Source organism: Gallus gallus, chromosome 3 (genome assembly GCF_016699485.2).
Source record: "Gallus gallus isolate bGalGal1 chromosome 3, bGalGal1.mat.broiler.GRCg7b, whole genome shotgun sequence".
NCBI classification, from domain to species: Eukaryota; Metazoa; Chordata; class Aves; order Galliformes; family Phasianidae; genus Gallus; species Gallus gallus.
The window spans coordinates 22,267,325-22,283,465 of NC_052534.1; the positions used below are offsets into that span (position 1 = coordinate 22,267,325).

At 39.1% G+C, this 16,141-nt stretch overlaps 1 protein-coding gene across 3 annotated transcripts in view; it reads right to left on the reverse strand.

Annotated features, from left to right (window-relative positions):
- HHAT (hedgehog acyltransferase) overlaps nt 1-16,141 on the reverse strand; it is a 190,419-nt gene that overhangs the window by 62,034 nt on the left and 112,244 nt on the right. For all 3 annotated transcript variants that reach the window (XM_040697385.1, XM_001234560.6, XM_040697386.2), the window contains one exon: nt 3,974-4,175. In XM_040697385.1, the coding sequence (XP_040553319.1) occupies nt 3,974-4,175 (202 nt within the window). The remainder of the gene's footprint in view (nt 1-3,973; nt 4,176-16,141) is intronic.

Consider the following 16,141-nt stretch of genomic DNA (forward strand, 5'->3'; position numbering starts at 1 on the left):
GTTAAAGACAGATGGAAAATCACAGCAGTGATGCCACTGATGGCATCAAAAATAATGTTTCTTGCACAGACTTGACAAAAAAAAGCAATGCTCATACTCAAAAGGTAGAAAATGATAGAATATTATCTCTGAAATCCTGCTGCAGGCACTTACATCATTGAAGCTTGTATCATATTGTATATGCTTGCCCTTAATGCAAAACAATGCTTATCAGACTATTACTGAGCGTTGCAAGAACTTCCCTAAGCAAAGGAAACCAGAGTCAGAATGTGTGTCTTTCTGTGTTTGTGCATTTTTAGCAGGGCTCTCCAAATGCTTTGGGATCCGCTTACATGAAGATAAAAGAAAAGTGTTGAGAAAGGAGAAAAAAAATCAAGCAAGGCAGAATCATGGCAAGAACTTCTTGACTCAATTATTATTGGCAAAGCTGGAAGCAATTGAAAACTACATTCACCTTTCAGCTGCTCGGTATTAAGAAGCAGCTTGATAACTCAGCTTCTGAGTCCTGGGTACCATACATTAACAACCAGTGTTCACAAATCTGCCATGACAAACATTTTGTTCACATCTAGAGAAAGGAGTTTTCATTGATTTTGAATCAAGAAGACATCTGCTAGTAAAAATTTCTGGTTAGAAGAATGTTATGATGAACTCAGTGTTCAGGGGGAGGCAGGTAGAGAGCATTTTAACCACCGGCTCTAGAAATGCAGGATGCCTGCACTTTGCTCCTCAGAGTGTGACAGCAAGTTCTATGCATTGGCCTGGGTTTTGACATTATGAATGATACCTGTAACTCAGAAAAAGATTTCAGCACTACAGAGTATCTAAGTCTGATTAAAGGACTGTTCAATTACCTCACCTTACATTATTACGCATTCTCAGACAGTGAAGAGACAAACCCAGCAGAAGTCTACAGCAAACACATAAGAAGATTATGAAGAAAGCATTGTTCCAATGCCATGTCTATCTAATGTTGAGATTGCAAATTCTCATTGCCATGTCCCTAGTATCCAGAACAAATATTTCAACAACAGTGATATTTCAACTGTAGAGACAAATGTACAGAGTTCATTGTCCCAGTGGAAGAAATGGAGCACTCTAACCAAAACAACGGCCATCATACAAAATATTTTCCCTTTTACAAACAGGGGGGAAAAAGGCATTCACAGTGGGCTGAAATTGCCTGGATCCATTCACTGTGTCACAGCCATAAGTAAAAATTTAGAAATCAAAGTATTTTGCAGTAAAAAACTCAAAATATGTACAAAGGTAGTAAACAGTATTATAAAATAAGCAGTGCTTAATATTAGTTGGCTTTTCAAAGTGGGCTGCGAACAGCACACTTAGGTCCTTCCTAAATAAAGCTAGGAATAAGATTTTACACCAGGAATTCATTACAGCAGGATTTTTAGAAGAGATGTCTTTATGTCTCAATTCCAAAAATTCAAATGCCATCTTTTCACTTTACCAGGAAACAACTAAGAAAATAAATGCTTCAACTGTTTCAACTGAAATTAAAACGTTAATTTCAACCATCTGTCAACTTCATCCTCTTTGCTACATCTCCTTTTGGACAAATTCCAGATCCATTAGTTTAAAGATACTGACAGCTATTTTAAAGTTTAAATTATCTTAAATGTATTTCTAAACCAAGATGTCACTTTTTCAGGTATAGATTTCTATCTTGTTTCCTTGAAGGAGAAGGAGGGAAAAAAAAATGACATCATCGGAAGAATGACAGCCATTTGCATCTTCTTTCATAAATCTGACCCATTATTTATTAAAAGTCAATACAAATTCTGCCATTGATTTCAAATGAGTTACTACTGGGATCTCCGTTCATCCATAGGAAATTAATATTGAATTGATGGGAAAAAAAAACAACACTATTTTGCTCTCTATAGTTTCAAATATCTCATGAAAAAAAATATCCTGATAAAAATCCAGTGAAACTCCCCCAGTTTAATGCATAGTTCTCATATATAGCCTAGCTCATGAGGCATAACATTTATTGCTATTCTCTATATAATTCTTTAATAAAAAGAAATAAAATGTTACTGCATTCAGCTAACAAGTAACCTCTATTAAGCCAAAAAATGATCTGCAGGTAACTCCTCACTACTAAACTCAAAGCATGAAAGCTCAAAACAGTTTGAGCTGAAAACAACAAGCAAGTGCATCAGCTCTTCCAAAGCTGAAATCAGGAAGCTAAGCACTGTTTTGCAGTCAGTGTGGATGACCACTTTCACGTCCATATTTTTGGGTCAGGAAATTCACCGTTTCCAGTAAATATTTGTTTATATGCTTTTATTACTTCTCATAAATAATGCTTGTGCTTCCTTGTTTGTTCCAGTTCAGTATGCCTGAGAAGACATTTAAAACCTGTCAGATGGAATTTAAAGATATAAAAGTGTTATTTGCTCACACTGTGCTAAGTTTGAAATGCTGAGATTTATATTACCATAGAACCTGAATAAATGCGGGGTCCAATTCTTCTTATACATATTCTTAGCACAGGATTTAGTGAATGATAAGAATAAAATGCACTTTATTTAGATATCTAAATCTTTTGCAAGAGAAGGGAGAGGACACAGTAGGGAATAATAGAAGCAGCTTTTCTTTAATTACTGTTATACTTCGTGATCAATTCAATTTTAAGAATGAAGCCAAATTGAAATTGAACTTATTTTTCAAAAAAAAAAATTTATTCCCATTCACCTGAATTCTGTAAGCGAACATTAAGGAGGGAGGAGATGGGAAAAATGCACTTCATTGTTAGGGGATGAACTGTACAAAAAATGAAACTTATTGGCAGCACTGGTTGACTATACTTAGAAGGAATCCATCACATATGACCCCACCTTCATAATACCATGTCTTTATCATTTTAATGGTATCTAAGCACTTAATTACATAAGAGTTCTTTTAGAATATCCAATATAATGGCATCAAGTACAAAGAGCCCCTAACAGGTATGTATTCCTCATTTGATGCCTGAAAGCCTCTAGTCTAGAGACCTATGTATGCAACTGGTCAGGTGCTGAAGCTCAGTTTCACTCTAGAAGGCAAATTAACAGATCTGATAAACTTATTCTCTAGGACAGAAAAAAGCTGCTTCCAGACAAATTCACAGCGACGGGCACTGGTTACTAAATTACTTAGCTGAATCAACTGCTACAGCCTCCCAGAAAATAATACTGAAATAGGGATGGAGAACAAACAATTATTTGAGCATCAAGACTGAAGAGTGAGTCACCGCCAGCACAGTATTACAGAGTATGAATTCTGAGCACCTTAACTCTACTAAGGAAGAAAGACGTAAGAATTACTTATTCTTACAGATAGTTATTAGAAGATTTGGGATTAAACACTAAGCAAACCCGCAGACTACAATGACCATCAAATTAAAGCAGTGCTTTTTGCATATGACTGCATGTCAAACACTATATGGAGAAAAGTATAAGGGAATGAAGGTAAAATGAGTAAGTAAAGTAAAAATATCAGATGCCTCCAAAACAAAATCATTCTTTCTTTACTGGAATGCTTGGTGACCTAAGATTTCCCAAAGTAAGCCTGTTCCCAGATGCACACAGCTGCTACACACACTTTTGTCCAGGAAACACATGGTTAGAAAATTACACTACTACTCTTAGTGAAGATGAGTATTTTAAGGCCATCCTGAGTGAGATCAGAATACAAATACTGAAATTCTTACAACATGACAAGCAGTTGCTTATACTAGCATTGCAGAGAAAGCTTTTAAGACCATGCATATTTGAGTGCTTGCCTGGTTCTTTTTTGAAGAATTCTAGTTACACAGCTCACCTCAAATGGAAGAAGGTGGGGAAGGGAACGTTTTTGTATCTGTTAACCTCCAGTTTTAATCCAGATTAATACAAACCAGTACCCAGGAATTACAGACAAACACGGAGCTGAGAAACAGGAACACAAAATGAAGAGAGCTTCAACTTACAATTAAGTCTTGAATAGGTGAAACAGAAAGTATCCTCTTGACGCCATTTTCCACAATTACTCCGAGCCAGTTAAGTACTCCCCAGTACCACAGATAGCTCTGTCCTCCGTGCCAATAGCTCACAAAGGCAAAAGTGAGGGCAGTCGAAAAGAGCATTCCTGGCAGACTGGACTGAGATCCTCCCATGGGAACATAAATGTACCTGTAAGTGAAGAGACAGATAAGCAGCACTATTATAGCTTTCATAGAACTCTCAGGAAAAAAACAAACAAACAACAAACATCCACTGTAGAATAATTCAGTTATTCCGTAATACATAAAAAGCCAAACCTGACTGATATTCTCTATTTACACTGCCTGCCCCAGCTTCTGCAAAGCTGTAGACCACTTCAAGAACTATGCACCCATATTGGTTGGCAAAAATATGATTTTGCAGTCAAGAGAATTCTGCATTAGGCAAATGCATGTGATAAATTATCTTCTCAGAACTTGAATGACGCATTCAGCCTGTTTAAACTTCAGTAGTTGTAAGCCAACTTGCACGCACAAAAATTCTATGTAATCTTGGGAATTTAATTTATAACACTCTTCACAATAAAATTTAAATCATTCTCTGAAGTCACGTATAGACATAACTGACACAGCATTTTACATTTTTCAGAAATGCAGACACAAGCAAAGATGTATTTCTTATTTTCAGAAGTGTTTAATTTCTTTATTTTTTAATCCTTCATTAAAAATTACATTAGCTTCAAATGTCTCCTATCCAGTTCTCGCATTACCCTCTCAGGATCACTGTTGCCCAATGACCTCTGCAGCACATGTACCATCCTGCTGCTCCAAAAATACTTGTACAGAAAGTACAGCATGCATTTACGCATCTGGATTGAGACTGACTCCAGGAGTCAGAACCTCAGTCCCTAATTAATGCTTAGAAGTGTCAGGAAAGCAGTACTTGTTCAACTAGAACACCAAGAGCAGTGGGATTCTGAAAGCTGATGCTGATTTCTGGGTCATTTCAGCTCCAACCTGCCCAGAAGGCCACATCCACTCTGCCAATTAGAAAATAAGGCATGGTCACTGCTGAGCCTTTATTTGTAAAAGCTACGTATTTCTGTCAACACTTTGAAGAAGTTCATCGGGCAATAGAGTTACAGCTCTGCTCATGAGCAGCAGTGAGGAGCCACTGTGTGAGAAGTGCCCATGACAATTCCTATCAGCTGTCACTCCATTGGCATAGTGCACCCTAGTCGTATGTGAAACTATTTCTACTTGGTCAGATAATTAAAGGAATTATTTTTCCACTGACATTTTTAGTTTTCAGTTTCTACATTCAGAAATAGATACTAGCTCAGAGATTGTAAAGGGGAATTAATGTAGTGCTTTATTTTTAACCTTTGAAAGTTAAATACAGTATCAGGGTAAAATAATGAGAGTAATTAAGATGTAAATGGAAAAGTCATTCAAAAAAAGAAAAACAAAACCCTTTCAAGTGCTCCAAATTCTCTCTAACCATAATATCAATACACTTTGTTCTCTCCACCTGCTACGGGGAACATCTGATTACATTTATAATGATTTTCAGTGTGTGTTTTTTTTTTTAATCAAGCATACAAAAATAAATAGAAATTGAAGTCAATAGTTCTTACATACATTGTGTTTTTCTTCTCTCCCCCTTCCTATTCTTTTCTCAGGCCTAGCCTCCTCATGTCATACAGATAAAAAACACGGGTGGCAACAATGCATCCTTGCAGCTGCTATCAGTGGGTCTGACAGCAGAGCAGCATGTCATAGCAGCCTATAAGCAAACAGGTCCCCTGCATCTGGAGAAGGAGGCCTGATTCTGAGATCAAATTAAACTGATGACACTTTGATACAAAAACATGACATTGGCATGCAATCTATTCTTTTCCAATGCAGCTATCCTGTTCTTAAAGAGAGAATGTTGCTTGCAGCAGAGTCAGTGGCTCTGCCCTCCTTTTGCTGGTAGCCAAATTCCTCCTACTCCAAGCACTAGAGAGATGGAAGACCAAGTTAGCTCACCTACTTATGACCAACTTTTGCAAAACTTCCCCTCCCTCTTTCAAAGGCTGTTGGATTTTCCAGGTAAGGTGGGCTGCAGTAACCAGCTCCCCTAGCAGGCTGCGTTCCTCAAAGCCAAGGAATTGTGATCTTTCAAGAAGCCCGGTCTACTCTCTGCCACAGGAGCCCAGACTGCTGATGCTGTAACCCCCACCAAAGTTCATCCACAGCTCTATATTTACTGAAAAACACTATTTTAAGCAACCCAGATGCCACCACAGAGGAATCCTACCTTACTGTACACCCTAATGAAATCTTTCTATCGACCTGAGAGGGTACAGAGTTAAATCCGCCGCACAGAAAATAGCTTTTACTGCAGAAGCAGCTCTGGGTTTATGTACCATACTTTTCCATGCACTGAACAACCGGAGCTGTGGTACAGGTAGTGGCAATCTTGTGAGCACACACAGCTTCTGCTGTCAACTGGGATTGGCATAGCCAGGAATGGACACAGGCAACAAGTCAGCTTTTTCATTTGCAATCTTAGGTCAGTTTAAGTTGCTTTGAATGGCTTACAGAGTACTGTGCAGAGGAAAATAAGCTATCTTCTGATTTTTAGTGTTTAACAACAGCAGTTAGTTAATTGAGCAGCACTAATTCAAATCTTGGTGAATCTTCAAGTTCAGTGGAGCTTTAATTCCCAGCAAGGCCCATGGCATTTGTGCAATTGAAAATTTGCTTGTGCTGTTCTGGTAAAGAAGTGTCTGGAGAAGCAGAGAAGCCAAGCAGAGCCATGAAATTTTTGTTGACATTTTGACCTTTCCATCCACTACTGTGGAGATTCAGCTGCTTTGCTGGGTGGAAAAATGCAAAGCAGAAAGCAAAGCCTCTCTCCCTTCCTTCCAGCTACCCTCCCTCCAGAAGAAAACAGAATGCAGGCTGGCTTCCACTTCTTGTCACAAAGCCACCAATGGCCTCCAGACTGCATGGCCATATCTTTGCTTGGGTGGGCACCTACTGGCAATTCTCAAGTAGGTGTAAGAGGCTGGTGGATGTTGAGTCATTTTTCTCAAGCAGTATGAAAAGCAATACTGTATGCTCTCACGTTATTTACACAGAAAAAGAAAGTGCAAAATCCACGATTACATTACAGAACCGGCTTTGGTTTGACATCAGAAAAAATACATACGCCACCTCATCACACACACCCCATACCCATGTTGCGTACCTCCACTCACAGTCTTGGGCAGACAGGCCTGGGTACAAGCAAGAAGGCAACTCAGGCAGTGTGCAGCCAGAGCTAGATCCTGGTCCCACACCAGCAGCCCCTTTGTGTTCCCCAATATAACTAAAATTATCTTACCACAAGAGCCCTTTGTGTTACAAAAATGTATTTTTCATATTTTATAGCATCGTGGCACATTAGAATCTAATTTCTCAATACTTTCTCTATGCGTTTACACAGAAGAGTACTCATTTGATTAGAGAAAGCTATATTTATGCTAAAGAAAAGTGAAATGTGATGGAGAATAAACCAATGAATAGTATTATTAAGCCAGAAGACGGAAGAAACATTATCATTTATGACATAGTAGATGCCTTATAAATAACAATTATGTCTCCAACTAGTGCACAAGAAAAATTGTTTAGAAGGCGCATTTTCTGCCATGTCTTCAAACTAAGACATTTCCTGGAGTGAAATGAAACATCCAAGAATATACAAGAAGCCTGTTCTAAGAATGGAATCAGCTGAGGATGCTTTGATACACGTGCATGACACTGATACGCAATACCCTTTTTTTCCAGCAGGTCTATCCCTTCCTCCTTACAGACAGTGTGAAGACTTGATGCTCACTGTGGCATCCAGAATCCCCAATAAGTGGAAACAGCTGAGATCTGAACAAGTAATCATACAGGGAGGAAAAGGAGATTCTTACAGCTCATTAGGTAAGTTGTTTGATTCTCCAGTTCACTACCAAAATCTGTGATGAGGAAAGGATGTGGAGAAGAGAGACAAAGAGAGATCAAGGGGCAATGGTTACTATCATTTCACATCATACATGTCCTACATATGCAAGCTTTCCATCTTTTCCTTTGCTATCATTACCACTGTGCATCTTCAGCGTATCCTGTGGTTTTTCTATACTGTGATTTGAAACTAGAAGTTTGCACATATGAAGAGGTTATTGTAGAGCATGCTGATCTGCTCTGCCACACGAAGCATTACATAAATATCTCATTTTAAGCTTCCATGCAGTTTTTAAGACTATTTCCATCTCTAATCACAGAAAATCCACAGAGAAGCTCAAAACCCACAGGTCAGGGACTGCTAGCATGTAAAAGTAATCACGGATCTTCATGTCAGACTAACACAACTCAAAGGAACACCCTTGCAGCAGAATTTCTTAACAGCTTATAAGCAGAGTACATATTTACTGTAGACCTGCAAGGAAGGCAGACTTATCTGAAAAATGCGGTGCCAATGTGCAACAACTTTAACTTAATTCACATGCACACACAGAAAGAAAACTGAACAGTTATTTGGTGGTCAGTGAGCCAAAGAAAAACAAACAAAGGGAAGTACTGAAATATTTCCCAAAGATAAAAGGACATTAAAGCAAGTGGATTTGAGGATGGCAACTGCTGGTGTTCCTCCAGGTTATTTTACATAGACAGGTAACTGTTCCCTTCTTAAGATCCATGAAAACTGCAAATAGGAAAATATTTAGTATTAAAAAAAATGCAGGTTTGGTAGGTATTTAAAAACAGAACATCAGCTTATGGGATCAAAACTCATTCCCTGCCAAACCTTCAAAAGCAAATTTTGTCAGCCCTATAGCACATTTCTTACAGTATCACTTCAACCATTAGCTTCCAGGTCATCTGTCTGTTGCAGTGTGTGTGTGTGAGGTGGGGTGGATGGACATGGGAACTCTCAGCTTGCCAGCGGATGGCTTCTCTGGCCCAGTGTCTGGCCTAGGCACTTCCTTGGAAACAGAGCATTGCTAGCCAGTTCAGTGAGATTGGGCAGACCAGATCAACTTGTGTTCTACAATGAGCCCAGATGCTTCCTGCTGAAAGGACTGAGGAGATATCAACACAGACTGTTGAACAGGAACGCATGGACACCACAGGCAAGGCTCTCCCATGTAGGCTAGGTGTGTGCTAACGACACGAGGAAAGGTGTTTCATATGTTGGATGGAAAACCTGTGCATATCAGAGGGACAGAAGAGGGGAGAAAGGCAAAGGGGAAAGAGTTCAGGGAAGGGAAAAGACAGAAATCAATGCAGATGCTATATCTCAAGACATCTGGGTGACGCCTGAGGCACAAACACTAATAAATATTGAAAGAAATCTATATAGTAAAAAGTACTTTATCCCTCTGACTTAACACTACTAAACCTACACCCTCAGGCTTCCCCTTCTATGGTGAAGATCCTATCAGTTTTCATGTTTCCACACCCTATTTTGATTTCAAACTAACAGCTGTTAAACATGATGCCACTTTCACAAAGCACAACTGTGTGTGGGTATTCTAATACTCAAGTACCTTACTTTCACTCCCACTTACAGTAGCTTAAATCTGCTTACTTACAGCCAGCAAGCTGTTCCAGTTACACAACTTATCCTAATTCTCACTCACTAAGTGAACATTAGAGAACTGGATGAAATATGTAAACGGTACCATAAAAATCCCCCAAAGCAAAGATATTTAAAAGTGTCATTTCCTTATTCAAGACAATAACTTTTAAGTCTATTAGTCATTTTGTTGGTTTTCTTGAAGAGGTAATTAACAAAACAATTGTAAGAGATCTAATAATATTTGTTATAATTAATAGCAGGCAAAAAAACCTGTTTTCTATCTACGTGATAAAGTTTTTAGTTTGAAACTTTAGAAAACAGCTAAGAGGAGCATTTGCAACCAGTTAAGAACCAATCTGAAGGGCTTTATTCCTTGAGGCCTCAATACACTGTTCTTAATTCCATGTGTGCAATTTCAAACGTACTTAAATCTTGAAGTACGAGCAAGTAAAGCACCTGTTTAAATGCTGTTCTGTTCAGTGTGCTTTAACGTGTGCTTAAACTTCTTGCTGAACTTAGGCTGCATAGCAAGATGCATGCTGCCCAAGACTTTTTTTTCCCTCTTCTTTAGTACTGGTCTTGGACTGCTTTACACAGACTGCACGAAATGTAAATTAAAAAAAAAAGTGCATTTGCTTGTAATTGCAAACTTCTTGTTTTATTTCTGGGAATACTGGTGCTCAAAATCCCAGTTCCTCTAAATTTCTAAGCATTCTGGGGTTTATCATACTGTTGTTGAGTTACAGCTGCATAGCCAATAGAGCAGAAGTTGAAAAACAGTAATACATTTTTCCATTTTACATGGAGTTCTGTGCAGTGAGAGTGCCCATCCGCAGGCATGTGTACAAAGTTTTGTCCACACATCCTGACGCCTGGAGAATCTGACCCTTTAAGTCAACAGAGAGATCTTCTTTACTAGTTACAAAATCAAGTGAGCCTGAACAATTCTGAGAAAACAATTCAGATAACCAAGTTACTGTTCATTTTGCTTCTGAACTTTTCCCAGGGACTGTCATTGTGAAAGAGATGAAAGTGTGGCAGGATACAGGGTGACAGGCAGACAGCAATTCCCTGTAAAGCTGAGGCTTGGCTTCTTTCCCTTATTTATCTTTTTATCATCCTGTTTTTTTTTTTTTTTTTCATGGCTTTAGATCATCTGTTTTAAACTTTTTCTCTACAGCACAATAAAGAAGATCTCAGGCCAGTTCTGCAAATTCTTACTTCTGGGTGATCTCATATGATTCCTGTTTTGTCAGTTCAAGCTGACACTGACTTCAGTGGAGTTATGTGGAGTGGATAATTACAGCACATCTGTAAGTCTTTATTAGACTGGGTCCCACATGAATAAATCTGTTTTAAGTCAGAGAAACATCTCCTGTAATCGAGACTTTGAAAGCTGAGTCCCACATATTTCTACCTGAAATAAAAAAAGTAATAGTATCACTTGGTAGAAGAGGAGTAAGGATTTGGTATCATTCGGTAAGGAGAGGCAAGCTTTGTTATTACTGAAAACTCCATTTTTTAATATCTTCTAATAGCTTTGATGGGCTGTTGGCAAAGCTTTTTAATCCCTGTGAGATTCTGTCACCTCACCGGTTGAATACGGTGTTTAGACAGACCTTGACAAATGGAGCCCCTTTAAAGAAAGTAAGCTAACATGGGCTCCTGGCATGTCTTGCTAAATTACCACAGAAATATGTAATGAGAAATTAAGTCCACTTAGGTTACAACGCATTAATGAGGATATTCATATGCAAGAACACACAGCTTTATAAATATGACCTGAATTTTGGTTCACTTTCCAGCTGTTATTATGTTTCCCATTGAAGACTGAGTGCACAGTTTCCTATCTAAAAACCGAAAAGTATTTTATGTATTCTTCCTCTCTTGGACTGCAAACTAAAAACTGAGTCCACAAGTCAAAGGGTGGATAACTGTGGAATATTGAATAAATGATTTTGAATTCACTCACGTAAGGAAGCTCGTGCTTTCAAAGAGATTCATTTACTTTAAATGAAATTTTAATCTAAATCATAATACCTCCTTTTAATAGAAAGAGTTTCATTACCAGTAGGCTGCTGTGCTTAGATTTCCCTTAGCTGTGTCTAGGAAATAAAGGAACCCCTCCTGCCACCTGTTTGCAGTCAAACACAAAGCTACTCACTCATCAACTCTTTCTGATCGCAGTGGAAGTGGGATAGATTCCACAGACCAAAGAACCATAAGACTGTTGAGATTGCTCTGAAGTTCCAAGCAAGGTGCCATTCTTTCTATTGATGGTAGGAGGTTATCTGCTATTGCCAAAATAGGCTCAGTGGCTGCATAGAAGGCAGGGGCAGCCACCTCCTGACTCATCCCACACAGAGTCTGCAGAGCTCCCTGAAGACGTTCTGAACTCCTCTCCCCCCAGGGCCCAATTCATTCCTGATGCTCACAATACACCTACCATGTGCTGGTAATATCCCAGCTTGGCATGAAGTGCAGCTATCAGGCTATACTACCCCTGCAACCTGGCTGGAAGAGGAACCTATTAATAGCACTGTCACTCTTTGCTTATAAAACAGCAGAGGTCAGGCTCCCTGCCAAGGAGAACAACATATCTCATCTCCCAGAGGAGTGCTCCAGCTGCTTGTTACCAGGCTGCCACCAGGCAGAAAAGAAAATGAGATTTGGAGAGTGAGTATGCAAGAAAAAACAAGTCTGGCCAGGGCAGTAGCATGCAGGGATTCCAGCCCTGGTCACTGCACCAGCAGTTGCTCCCTGTGAGCTAAAGAATCATTAGATGAAAAGCACAATAAACACCACCAACAAAATAATTGTTTTTTTTCCTCATTTCTTGATGAGATTTCTTGACTTCTGATGGTGGCACCAGGGCCCACCTCAAAACGCAGTGCTCTGCAAATCTGCACCAGTGGTTGCATGGGCTAAACTTTCCTTTGCAATGAGGCTCTTCTTTTGTCATCTCCCTTCTCACTGCATTCCTATCACAATATTTTACAGCAGTTCTCAGTGACAGTTACAATAACAGAAACAAATTCCAGTGTTTTCTCTGTCTGTGCATGTCTGCCCATATTAAACTAGTGTTCAGTTAGTGAAAAGCTGTTAAGTACACGTCATTTGCTGCTCTGACCATGCAAAAAAAATGAAGTGCCACATTTTTTTCCCCTCACTTAGGAAGCCACTTTTCCATAGGTTTAAGTACAAGCCATTCAGCCATCCTGCTAATTTTAGCATGCCAGGTACATTAGACAAAGTGTGGATCCACCCACATCTCTAGATTCAGATGCTTACACAGTCATCACTGTGAGCTTAACAGCTACCTTTTCTAGTATGCCTCTGCCAAAAGAGTGCATGACATGTCGTCATTACAGTAGAAACTATATTATTTTCCTTAGTAAGATATTTCCACTTAGAGACAAGGTGATCAAGTTTGACAGCACACTGCAATTTGCTAAGTAACAGAAAAGATTGTTTAATCACCACAGATTCCTTTGTGGGGAGTCTGATGATTCTTCTGCATCTATCTATCACGCTGTACACGTGCATGCCAGTATCCACAGACCACACAGTAGTTTCACAAAACCACACCATGTCTTTGCCTTTCTGGGCTATACAGATGAACAGAAATCAAGGCTTCAGGAAAACTTTCACCCAGTACAACAGAAATACAAATCACTGTGAGGCCAGTTCGAGACTTTTTGTTTGAGACTAAAAGCCCCAAAGTCAGTGCAGACTATTAGGTGTTACAGCCTTCAGTTAATAACCCAGAGCAAACAAAATATTCTTCAAAGACGTTACTGAAAGTAAAGGCATGTAATCATTATAAAGCAGAAAAATAGAATAGATGTTGCTTAAATATTGCAGGAAGTAAGATGAATATCAATGTACCTACTTCAATACTAAGTAGCGTTACACATAACTCCAGGTTCCGTGCATACAAAGTTTAGAGTTAGGCTTCTGACATCATTCCAAGCTAAGTAAACCACTTGCGTTCACATTTCTTTGAATATACTGCCTACACTGCTGGGAAAAGACTATGTACAAAACACAGCCAAGGCACTGAGATGTCTAGGCAGAGCTGGAATGACTTGAATTATTATTATATAGCATCTTTCACACCAAAGGACTCTTAGACACTCTACAGTCTGTGTCAGAAACACTTCAAACAGCAACAGAGTTAAAACCCCTCTGATGTACAGCACAGCCTCTATTTATCAGAACAAATCAACATTGCCTAATTGTTACATAAATGAGAACGGATATCAAATTTAATCAGGAGTGAAATAAAATATTTACTTTTCTTGAAGTGGTATCCTTAAGTAATGATCTCATCTTTTCTAATTTGTAAAGAAAGCATAGTCATGCTCACTCTACCTCAGCCTGGAACATGGCTCAATCCAGATACAAGCTTAAGGGAGAAAGCATCAGTTCCTGTGGAATCAGGAGCTGACAGGGCAACAGAGCTGAACAAATCAAGAAAAATTCAACACATACCAATAAATTATCCCAACACAAAGGTAATACATTTCAGTCAGAAACACTGTAGCTACAGACAGGAAGTTAAATGTACATATAACTAAAAGCAGGGAAAGGTGGGGAAACAGAAACAGAGTTGCACAGTTAAAGAACAGTAAAAGTCTGTGGGGAATAAACAGCAGCTGGGATATCACAGAAATGTAAGTAGAAGACATTCCATACATCTTACTACTCTAAAACACTTAGTTGCGTATCTTTCCAGTAGCCTAAAGGAATTCTGTTGTTACAAAAGGACAAATAAGGACTGATAAAACACTTCATAATCTCTGCATTGATCTCCATGAAAACTCCAAAGGCAATGAATCAACAAAACTTATTTTTGCAGTAAAGTCCAAGCATAGGTCAGAAGAGGTAGAAAATGGTTATTAAAGGTTATTATCACTTGTCATCAGCTTCACAGTTGGTGCATCTTCTGGAAGACGCTCTTGTTTCACACAATGGACCAAAAGTAATTTTGTTTCCTATTTTCTGCTTCTTGAAGATTGCAATAAACCACAAAGGGCAGCCACTTCTTTCTCCAAAAGCAGGGGGATGCAAACAGGAGCAAAGAAAACCCACCCAGCTTGGGAACTGCTTAACCTAAATTCCCAAAAGTGCTTTGGAGCAGACTTGTACTCACTCCATCCTTGGTGCAGGGGGCTAAACCGTTAAGAAATAACATGTAGCTTCAAGGAGTTAAATAGAAATAGTAACACCAGACTGGTCTGTCTCAACCCGAAAAACCTCAATTATAACCAAATCTGCCAGTTAAGGTCTCAACAATAATCTAAAGAACATAATGGTATGCTTGAAAGCAGAAGGTTTGGTTTAGCTTTGAAACTGCTTGAAGAATTCACAGACTATTCAATGAAGTATTAAAACAAACCATGAGGTTTAATAATGGTTTCACTTCCTAGTGTCCAGAGAAATGGAAATTGCATACCGAGTGTGCATTACTAGGACAATTTTCCATGTAAGACCATTAAAATAGAGAACAAATGATAAGCCTGGAAAACTGTAACATGTACTTTTTTCTTTTGTTATGGACCAACTCTCTTGCTTCGATTTTAGCTTGTACCCATCATGGCTGTAAGCTCCACACCTGTAAGAGTATCAGCACAGAACACTTCCATTCTAGCATAGCTTTGCCACGATGGTAGTGAAGATGACAAAGTAGAAAGCACACACATGAACTGACAACTTCCCACCGCACTGAATGCGCCTACAAGTCATAGGTGACTCAGGATGGAGAAACAGCACTCATCCTTGACTGTAGCCTCAACTAGGAGACAGCAGAAACCACTGCTGTCTGCCATTGGTTTCCCACCATCGCACCAAGACTGGTGTCTGACTGGGTAATTGCATCTCCCTGTCCCAAATAAACATTTGCACAGGTATGACTCAATGTGGAGAGTGAGGAGCAAAACAATGCTGTCCAAGACTTTCTGCATCCCAGCTGTGCTGGGCATTTGGCTTCAGGAGCACTTTTCACCCCCCGCAGACAGATCACTTCAGAAGGAAGGAAGTAGGGGTACAGCATTTATACGGGCACAAGGTTTCAGTTCCCAACTGAGATCAAAATCTAAGATGTAATGAAAAGGAACATGAATTTCAAGTGCACCTTCATAAGCAATTTGTTTGATTTTTCTTTGCAGTAGACTAGAAAGTAGACTAGGAATACTCAGCCAGCTAAAGCAGGAGTCTCCTATTCTCCCCCTGCTTTTCAGTTCCCCAAGATTCTCAGTTACAAGAATTACAGTGGCAGAACATAACCGTATGGACTGAATTCATGCACAACACAAGGCTGTATATAATTGTCTTGGGTCAAGTGTGTTGACAATGTCCTAGAACATTCCCAGTTTACATTGCAGAGAGATTGATTAAGTTTATCTTTGTCCACAGTGCTATTTACTGACGTTAATTGAGAACTAATGCAAATGTGAGTAGCCATAACATGATACTTTATCATTTTTACTTGTTCATTCATTTCGTTATTACTGATGCTAGCCTTCTTCAGTAGGGCTTCTCTTCACAGGGCACCCTCTCTT